Below are 10,030 nucleotides of genomic sequence, written 5' to 3'. Positions count from 1 at the left end.
CTCCAGGTGCCACCCCAAGCACAAGCTTGGTGGGCTGGTGCCTGGAGCCGGCCCTGCCCGGAGTAGGCCCCCGGAGTTCTCGGAGCTGCACAGAGATGGCCCCTGCCACAAGCAACTGACAATCAATAAGACAAGAGTCAACAGGTGGATACAGAGAGATGGGGGAGGACCATGAAACGACGAGACTACACGGGCATGCAAAGCTCAACTGAAACACGCTGAATTGCTTGACACAAGGTAGGGATGGCCAGTCACCCAACCAGTTTTAATTTTTCAGTGGGTTTGACAGAGCCCAGTTAAAATCAATCCAGAGAGCAGGACAATCTCAACTGATCAAAATGTCACCTTTTAAAAGGGCAGGTCAAGTTTTTGGACACCTCCTTGCTCTGAAGAAAGAATAGCTCCATGCCAATCTCCTGGCCTGCTGAACGTTTAAACATACAGATGCCGGCTACTGCCCGCTGTTACAAATTGCCCTGATAACAGTGCGTTGACACATGTACTTTGTTTCTGTGAGCCAATATCACACAGCGCTTATTAGAATACTGTTCCATCATATTTATTTGGCTAAGGAACTCTGCTGCAAGCCCATATTTTTGTAGGTGGTTTATTAAAAAATAAGAGTGAACCACTGAGAATCAATATTAATACTGTATATAAAGGCGAAGGGGATGGAGGCAGTATTTCTTCAAGCTTTTGCTTCCCCTTGCCTCTCCTCCTCAACACACACAGCTCAACGGAGGTTGGGGAAACTAAACTATCCAGAATAATAGGTATTGTCTGCAGTTATGGCTAAATACATACAGGGCCTGAAGTTAATGGGAGTTTGGCCATCCGCTCCAATGGGAGTCGGATCACTCCTCAGAGGGGAATTTCTTTTTATTTTGAATGCAAAAATCAGACTACATTTGCTTCATTGGGACCAGCTGACACACAGGTAAGAACCTAACTGAGGGTAGGTCTACACTTACCCGGTAGTTCGGCGGCGAGCGATCGAACTTCCGGGTTCGACTTATCGTGTCTTGTCTGGACGCGATAAGTCGAACCCGGAAGTGCTCGCCGTCGACTGCGGTACTCCAGCTAGACAAGAGGAGGACCGCGGAGTCGAAGGGGGAGCCTGCCTGCCGCGTGTGGACCGAGGTAAGTTCAAACTAAGGTACTTCGAACTTCAGCTACGTTATTCACGTAGCTGAAGTTGCGTACCTTAGTTCGATTTTGGGGGGGTGAGTGTAGACCTGGCCTAAGAGTCAAGACAAGACTCCCTGAACTCAAGCCTCCCGCTGGCTTCCAACATACATATCCCCGCCGTCTCCTCTCGTATCTCCTATGTTTGAAGAACTGACTGTTGCCAGCAGAGCTTGTACGCTGCTGCCTATTCTCCACCTTCACTGAAATCCTCACCCCCCTACAATACAGTAGCTCATTTCCCTACGGCTGCCTGAATCCCCAGCTTGCAGCCCACACAGCATGCTGCTGCCCGCCTCCTTGCACATACAGAAGCGCAGTCCTCAAATGTCCCACTGGTTCTTCGTTCCTTTTAGGATCCAGTCCAAAACTACCCTCTAGGTCTATGAAACCTCCTGTGGATTTTCTAACACTCACTACCCTGCCACCAGGGTGGGGCTCCCTTTCACTAGGCTGCTCTTCCCCTCTGGCCACGGTTGGTGCTAGCGCTATCACGTGACAATGGTAACGAATCAGAGAGAGTAGTTTTCTTCTAACACTGAACAAGGAACTCTGTCGGAATAAGGAACACAGTATTATCCCTAAAGCTCCTCTGTCTCTCTCTCTCTGCTTCATTGTACAGTTCTGCCTAGGTCCTCCTCCGCCCCCCGCCCACTATGCCTGGCTTCCCCCAGCAGTTTTAAAGAAACACAACTCACATCCTCACAACTGCCTTCTCTGCGGCTCATGAATCTAGAACAGCTCATCTGTATCTCTCTACCTCTGACTCTCCATCTCATGTCAAACAACAACTGAAAAACTGCATCTCTCCCTCGCCAATTCCCCTTAATTTCTCTCTCCTTGGTAGTCGTGTTGGTAGTTGCATTGTTTCACCCTGTAAAATGCTCTGAGGTACAGTTTGCACGGAAAACACTATACAAAGAGTTGTCCTGTGTGCCTGACTTGCAAAAGCAAGAAAGCTGGTCAGCCCCATTCATGCAATGAACAAAAACGCAAGCAGCAGATGAAGACAGTGGGTGCGAGAGAGCCTGGTCCAGTCCCTCTCAAACATCTGGGGGCTTCTCCCCCAGCCTGTTAGCTGAAACGACCAAGGTTTGAATACCAGTAGCCGTTCTACAATCCAGGCAATGACCGGTCTCTGTTCAGTTTTACTGGCGCTGCTTCATGAGACAGGCTATGATACGATACAGAACGTAGGTCCTGATTCTTACTGTGATGTCAACTGCATGGATATGCCAGGCACGGCCTGCAATGGCTTACCCTAGTGCACTGATTGGGTTTTCAGTGCGTTTCAATAATTATAATACAGTGATCTGTGGCCAGGGGATAAATTACGGTTTAATCAAGTCGGAAATTAAATTTTAAAACCCTAAAGCAGTCTGCCTGCCTGTTGTCTAGCTTGCCACGGAGCCTAGGGCTCAGAGCAGCTCGCGTTCTCTTGCAAAATGAAGTGCACACAGTTGAACAGGGGCAAGAATCCATCTATCCCTATAGCCCTATGTATAGGTACACATACACGATGCTGTCATGAACTGCGTTGTGTCTATGAATGGCACTGCCCTCTACTGTGCGGAATTAGAACTGCTCAGCCATGTGTCATGAGCCCTATACTATACTATTACTAACTAAAGACAATTCTCCTTTGCTCCAGGGAAATGGCCCTGTGCTTTTGGAGGTTTGCTCGTGTCTTCACCATAACAAGCAGCGTAGCAAAAGCCATCAAGGTCTTGGATGGCTGCAGATTGGCTGGAGGGGGTGGGGGCTATTTTTACATTGATGGTCTGGAATTTGTGCCCCATGGCTATCACTGAGGGTATAACTACATTGCTCAGTTAGCCTGGGGATTGGTACCCAGGACTGTGCACTGTTAGCCCGAGTATGAGCATCCCCACCCGTGTTATTGTGTCCTCATTGCTTCTGCACTCGCCTGTGTCTGGGGGGAGGCATGTCCCATGGTTCTTTGTGGTGAGATGCTCTAGGATTCTTTCTCAGCCAACGGCAGGGAATTGTGGGAAGGGCACTGCAGGGCTGCCAACATGAATGATCTTGCCTGTATCCCCACTGCAGAGTGGGCCGGTTCCAGCGGGAGCTAAAACACAGCTCGGGCTTTAACACATCCCCCCAACCGTGCAAGCAAGCACAGCTACAAAGCAAAAATACGCACTTGAGGATCGTGTGTGGAGCCTGGGGGAGGGCTGGGCAAAAACACGAGTAGAAACATGGGCTAAGGCTACAGCGTGGGCATCCCCCGAAAGGGCTGGGAGAGCAGTGATCTGGACATGGTGAGGCGGGTCGCTTGGTGCACGAGGAGAGGCAGGGAGTTTCGAACATAGGGGACACTGTGGAAGGAAGATGAGGGAGGGAGAAAAGAGGAGCAGACGAGAGCAGCTTGGGAGGCGCACAAGCAATAGAAATGGAGGGGCAGTCAGAGGGAAGGAGAGCACAGGCGGGGCAGTGAATGTGCATTGCACAGTTGCATAATGCGCAGCAGCAGTCGGCACAGACACGAGTGTAAACACGGGAAACAGAGAGAGAGAACACGGCGCACAGCCCTGCCACTCATCGCCCAGGCAAGACTCACAAATCACCCAGACATCACTAAGGAACAGCTTCCTGCAATTACCAACAGCAGAACATATGTGCCAATTAGCCGCACACCAACATCCTACGAGAACCTTGATTTAGGCCAGATCTCGGCCCTCGGGTGCACCAGAACAAGGCTGCTTCCTCTGAGATCCCAGGAAGAATGGAAGGGGGCTCCCCTAGGCTGGGGCAGTGACTAAGAGCCATATGGGCCCCAGAGAGAGGAAACAGAAGCAGCAGCCTACAGCGAAGAGCTCCCGGGAAGCCGGCAGGCCGGACGGAAGAGGCTGAGTGAAATGATACACAAGGTGGAAGGTTCCTCTGACAGAGGATGAGGCCGTGTAGGCTGTGGCCAGGTGGGGGATGCAGATTGCCCCTCTTGGGCGTCAGATAGTTTTTAGTTGTGATACCCCCCTTTCCTTCCATGTACAGTCCCGGCAGGGGTGCTCTGGGGACAGGAAATGCATTCATCTGTTAATCTTCCAGGGAACTTACGGGGCCAGACTGATGTCCCCATGTGTGCACAGAACAGTACAGCAAAGGCACTGTCAGCCTGTCTCAGCCCACCCAGGAGACCTTGCCTGCAGGAGTGAGCGGATGCTCAGTCTGCACAGCCCATTAGCCCCTGGTTTCCCTGTTGGACTGTCAACAAGAGTGCCAGGCCCAAGGGTATTTGAAAGATGAAGACACCTGCCCACTAGGAAGTAGACTGAGGCCACTGGCTAGCTCGACACAGTCCCCCAGACAGGAGCAACTCTCAGTCACTACTGGCCTCCGAGAGATCTGTAGCAGTGAGCTAAGCACCCACAGCTCCCATTACTGCTGGTCTCCTTTCTCCACACCCTACCAAGCAGCCACATTACTAGACACACCTGTGAAATCAAAGCAAGCATCTTGGAGGAAAGCAGGACCCATGTGACAACAAAAGGTCCAGGGCAGATTCCCCCCCCTCCGAGTAGTGATGTTAACACACAGCGTAAGTATCCGAACAGTCACTCACCTGTCGACTTCTGAAACGTTGTTGATCCTTGCGGCTTCCAACAGGGCATCTTCTAAGAGAGACAAAGAGGAGAAACCCTAGTAAAGCGGCTGGCAAGAGGCCCACACCAAATGCACACATATAACCTGCACGTGGTACGGTTTATGTCTCTAAGAGACGTTCACGCTGGTGCTCCCGAGGCATTACTACACAACACTGGGTAGGCAGACACTTCCCTACGGGCAGGTTATTCCTGCCCTGTCCACTAGGGGATTTATGGAAACTTCCTCTGAAGCAGCTCGTGTAGGTCCCTGCTGGACGCAGGATAACCTGGTCTGACCAAATGCGGAAATTCCTATATTACCTCATTTTAAAAACAGCGGGTTGGCCTGTGGATTACAGCTCCCAGGATGCAAAGCTTCACATTAGCCACCGCCACTTGACTCTGGGTGGAACACTGCTGGCTGCAGCGTGTAGCTCTGCAGGTCTGGATGCTAAGGGAGGGGGGCTGCTGGCACGTCAGAGAACATGGTGTGCTGCGTCCAGCCACCCGTGATGTAACGTGGAGTTTACAGCAATATGATGTGCACGTCCTCAGGACAGGGACCAGCACTCCCTGAATGTCGGGACAGCACCTAGCGCATCGTGGGTGGCACCACACGCCGATACAAATGATGACTGCTCCAGCCATCTGAGTTCGGGAGGCTGACACTGCTCTGCAGAGAAGGGAGAGGACTAGGATGGCAGCAGAGGGAGCAGGAGAGAGAGGGCCCAGGAGCTATTCTGGGAGCTGGGAGTGAGTCACTCCAGATGCTGCACCTCTCATGGTACTGCAGAAAGCAGGGAGCTCGGTTCGGTGAGAGAGGAAGCAAGGACTTTTCCTGTGTGCGGCACTGAAAAGCAAACTGACACCTGGGGCTACTGTGCCCAGCGTGCATTACTGGGATCACTAGCACTGGGATACAAAGCCAGTCCATTTTAGAGCCAACCATGAGAGCAACAGCCAAAATGAGCGTGAACATTCCCCCGTAGATTACGAGCACCACTTTCCGGCTCAACGGAGTAACTACACTGCTCTTCATTTTAACGCACACAGATCATGTGTCATGCTGAGCGTCACAAAGCACATGCACGTTACAGAGAATGTCACTCCTAGACTGAAAAGAGAGAGGCTTTTAGGGGGGATTTAACCAGAGGAAGTAGCTCAGTGTCTGGGAGGGAAAGGAGCTATTGTGAGTGCAACACCCTATGTCCTGTGGAAATGACATGGAACGAGGAACAGTACTGCATCCAATAACAGGTGACTCTCTGCCTCCTGGTGGATGACCAGAGCAGCTCTACCAAGCTGTACTCAGGATTTCAAGAGTCCCATCATGAAGACAAGACATCAGAAGCAAAATCTCATGAGAATGGGGAACTAGATCTGGTACACAGGCTCCTTCCGGTCTTAGATTCAACCCTGAACTGACTCCCTTCCACAAAACGCAAAGAACTTTAGAATCAAAGGTTCTCACTCTGGCGAATCTCTGGTGTGAGAACCCTCCACCGGCCACAGACAATTTTCATTTGCAAAGTACAAAAGCTAGCCTCTAATCTTAAAAGCAACAGACCACTGTTCCCACACCAGTAAATACCCCTCTTGTCTTCTATGGCAGGATTCCCAGAGGTTCTGAGCACCCAATAGCCCCCACTGACTTCTGCAGAAGTTGTGGATGCTCAGTGCATTTGAAAATCAGACTCCCTACAGCCTCCATATTCAGAGCTGCTATGAGTGGCTGGTTTTTTACAGCTGGTTAGTCTAAATCTGAAATTGGGATTTTAGGAAAGACAAAATCTGAGAGAGAAATGTTTGCATGATTATCGTTTAAAATGGAGATTTGGGGGTTGTTTTTCATGTACAGATTCACCTGCAGTGCTAAGAACCCAACACAACAGCACTGGGCTGGCGCACAAGAACCAGAAAGTTAAAGTGACCAGCCTCAGAAAGCGAAACTGACCGGCATACAGCAGTTTAAATGCCTTGGCCAAGCACAAGCAGCATTAATAGAGACAAATACCGCAGAGTTAAAAAAATCTTTCAGTTCTACTCATCACTGGTATTGTTAGCATTGCAGAGACGGATGGGACTTTTTTTTTTTTAATTATGAATTTATCTTGACACTGTCCCTTCAAACAATCCAGGCCCGGGTGTCACAGTGCAACTATATCTCAGCCAGTTAATGCTCAGCAAGGAGTGTGCAGCCAGCAAGCAGCCGGCAGTGGGTCTAAACTAGCAAACAAATTCCATACTCAGAGCGAGGGCTGGGGAAAGACACTTGAAGCCCTGGCTCAGCGGCGCAGCTCAGAGAACTCCACAATAAAGCGGCCGTTCAATCATTTCCACTGTCCTTTTAAAAGGTGAAGGGCTCCCTGGGAGATCCATCTAGCACAGCAATAGCGCCTGGTGTGTGAACAGCAGTCACATGTCAGCTACACAGAGTTCTTTTCAACTGTAACGAGAAGGCTCGTGTGCCTCATTGCTGTCTCCGGGACAGAATCCGAACCGCTCTACTCCGTGCTCTACCTCTACTGCCTGCAGCCAGAGGAGAGGCTGCTGTGTTTTGGGGCCTGTGGCTTTGGAGGAGGGTCTGCAGTCTATCCCCACCAGCGCTATTAAGAGCTATGCTGTGCAGCACTGGGACCACTGCACAGTCCTAGGTGGCGTCAGATGTGTTGCATTCTAATGAGGTTAGAAAGTGCTCAGAGGTTCTTCAGCTCCCTTGCAGCAAGACTGGGCGGTTCAGCCCTCTCTCAGGTGACTTACCAACAAATGCAGCATTTATATAGGGCGTTTCACCCTCAGCAGTCATCACAGTGTTAAGCCCATGTTACAAGTGGGGAAACCGAGGCACAGGGCGTGTCTGACCCAAAGCCACAGAATGAGTCAGGGGAAGAGCCGGGAGGAGAACTCAGGACCTTTCATTTCCCAGTCCCACGCTCATTCCAAACGATGCAGTCATTAACATAAAAGTCATTAATAACAGCATGTGTTAATTTATATAGGAGAACACAACAGGGACAGGCTTTCTATCCCAGCAACTGGAGCTCATTCCAAGCCCCTGAATAATCCTGCATCTCAACCCCCAATTTTTGTACAGCATGCGCATACCAGACAGCTGATGGTTTGAAAGCTATCATAGGCTCTGTTTGTCTATAAGATAGCAGAGCATTAAGCAGGCTAAATGACAGAGCTGAGCTTTCACTCCCAGCTCCAGCAGCGACAAACTCAGTGACTTTAGGGAGACCACAACCAATCTGTGCCTCAGTTTCCCCATCATGGAGATGATCATACTGATTTGCTTTGCCAAGGGTTGGGAGATCTAATCCGTTAATGTTTGCCAAGTGCTTTGAAACACAAAACACTATGAAGAGCCAAGCATGAGAACCACTAAGGCCCCAATCCTGCAAACATTCACACACACATGTGGCACTTTGACTATGTGAGTAAAGGGACTAGGTGTAAAGTCAAGTGCATAAATGTTTGGGGAATTTGAGAAGCAACGGCTGAGAGGCTGCCACCAAATAATTACTGTGGAAGACACAGATTGCTCAGAATATCCTGCTTCTTGGCCTTAACAAGGTGCGTATATAACTCTTCCACCGCACACACATCTTAAAATTGTCTGCAGCAGCGAACTGCCCTGAGTTAAAATATCAGTGCAACTCAAGCACTGTACTTGTATGCCCTGTACAAAGGGAGCTCACTTCTTGGAGAACCATTTCACGCCCTCGTCTAAGGCTGGCCAAACCTCCCTAACAGAACTCTCCCCCTACAATAATCTGAAAACATAGACTCTTCCAACACACAGACTAAAACAATGGATAAATATAGACCTAAGATTGGCATATCCCCCAGAACAGCACAGCCTGCCAACCAGCCTGTAGATGCGTTCTGCTCTAACAAGGATGGGTGGTCCACAGACACAGGACAGTCAGCTATGCAGTGATCCACCTTGAGACAGGCAAACCATGGACAGTTGCATTCTGGGAACTTGTATCTCTACAGAAATTGCTTGGCTCATTCTTCTTTGTTGTATGGTTGCACCTGGAGCCACAACAGAGATCAGCACCCCTTCCTGCTAACAGCTGTAGAAACACAGGGCAGTCCCTACCCCAAAGAGCTCGCGTGGGTCCTGCCATCTCCCAGGGCCGCTCCCCTCTATGCAAAGCTTAGGGCAGCTGCATTTGAGAAGTTGCCCCCAGAGATCAGGCGAAGTCTGGACTCCACTAAAGACACACAAATGCCTCTGCGCTATTTGAAGACCATCCCCCGCTGGGAGTGTTGGGCTTTAACACAGCACAAGTGCAAAGAGAGGGGTCAGTAATAGTCACCCTTGGACGCGTGGCCCTTGCTGTAGCAATACACCAGTGCAGCAGCAAACGCAGGAAGCCCGGCCCGGCAAGTCCAGCTCTCCCTCTTCTTCTGGTGCCCCGTGGGGTCTGGTCTGAGACGAAGCCGCCACTCCGCAGCCGGTCCTGGGTACTGCAGCTCCAGCTCCCGGCTGGGTGCAGCTAAGAACAGCAGCTCTGGTGCCCTGGCCCCTGTGGTGCATGGGCCCACCTCCTGCAGCTCTGGCAGCCTGAACTCACCCATGCCCATGCCCATGCCCAGCTCCTGCAGCCCCTCCAGCTCCCTGCGCCCCCTCGCGGCTGCCCGCAGACACTGCAGCTGCAGCCCCTGGGCGCTGGTGGCCGCGCGCTGGGATTGCAGCTGTGCCGCCCCGCGCCCCCTAGCGGCCGCTCCCGGGTACTGCGGCTCCCTGCGCCCCCCAGCGGCCCCGCCTTCGCCCGCCGGGTCTGTCCGCGCCGAGGCGCCACGGGAGGGCCGCGGGGGCGGCGGCCGGGCCCTCAGGAGCCGGGCGAGGCCCGGAGGCGGAGGTCTGGACAGCAGGGAGGCCAGCATCGTTGCCCCGGCCCGGCCTCGCTCGGGCCCCGCCGCGGCGCTAGCAGAGGAGGAAAACAAAGATGGCGGCCCCCGAGAAAATGCTTCAGAGGCGACGCTGCGTCGGGACGCCGCAGCGGCGCGAACTGCCTGGTGGGAGTTGTAGTCTGTTCGCAGGCAGAGCCCCGCGGATGTCCGGCTGAGGACTACAACTCCCATGAGGCCCCTGGGTCTACGCAAACAATACTCCCCGCCCTCCTCACACGCGGCGCTCAGCGGCGGGCCGCGGAGCATGCTGGGCCGCGAAACATCCCGAGGCATGCTGGGGAATGTCGTTTTGGTAACAGGGATGCGGACGCCCC

General features: G+C 52.1%; 1 protein-coding gene across 1 annotated transcript in view; it reads right to left on the bottom strand.

Moving 5' to 3' along the window:
• Positions 1–9,764, bottom strand: part of CLPB (caseinolytic mitochondrial matrix peptidase chaperone subunit B) — a 135,745-nt gene extending 125,981 nt beyond the window's left edge. The window contains exons 1-2 of the mRNA XM_034759224.1: positions 9,119–9,764; positions 4,769–4,820 (exon numbers count right to left, since the gene is read on the bottom strand). Coding sequence (XP_034615115.1) covers positions 4,769–4,820; positions 9,119–9,689 — 623 coding nt within the window. The 5' untranslated portion in view covers positions 9,690–9,764. The remainder of the gene's footprint in view (positions 1–4,768; positions 4,821–9,118) is intronic.
• Positions 9,765–10,030: the final 266 nt, after the last annotated feature.

Source organism: Trachemys scripta, chromosome 1 (genome assembly GCF_013100865.1).
Source record: "Trachemys scripta elegans isolate TJP31775 chromosome 1, CAS_Tse_1.0, whole genome shotgun sequence".
NCBI classification, from domain to species: domain Eukaryota; kingdom Metazoa; phylum Chordata; order Testudines; family Emydidae; genus Trachemys; species Trachemys scripta.
Note: the sequence above shows the minus strand (reverse complement) of the source record. Positions and strands in the feature narration are given on the sequence as shown.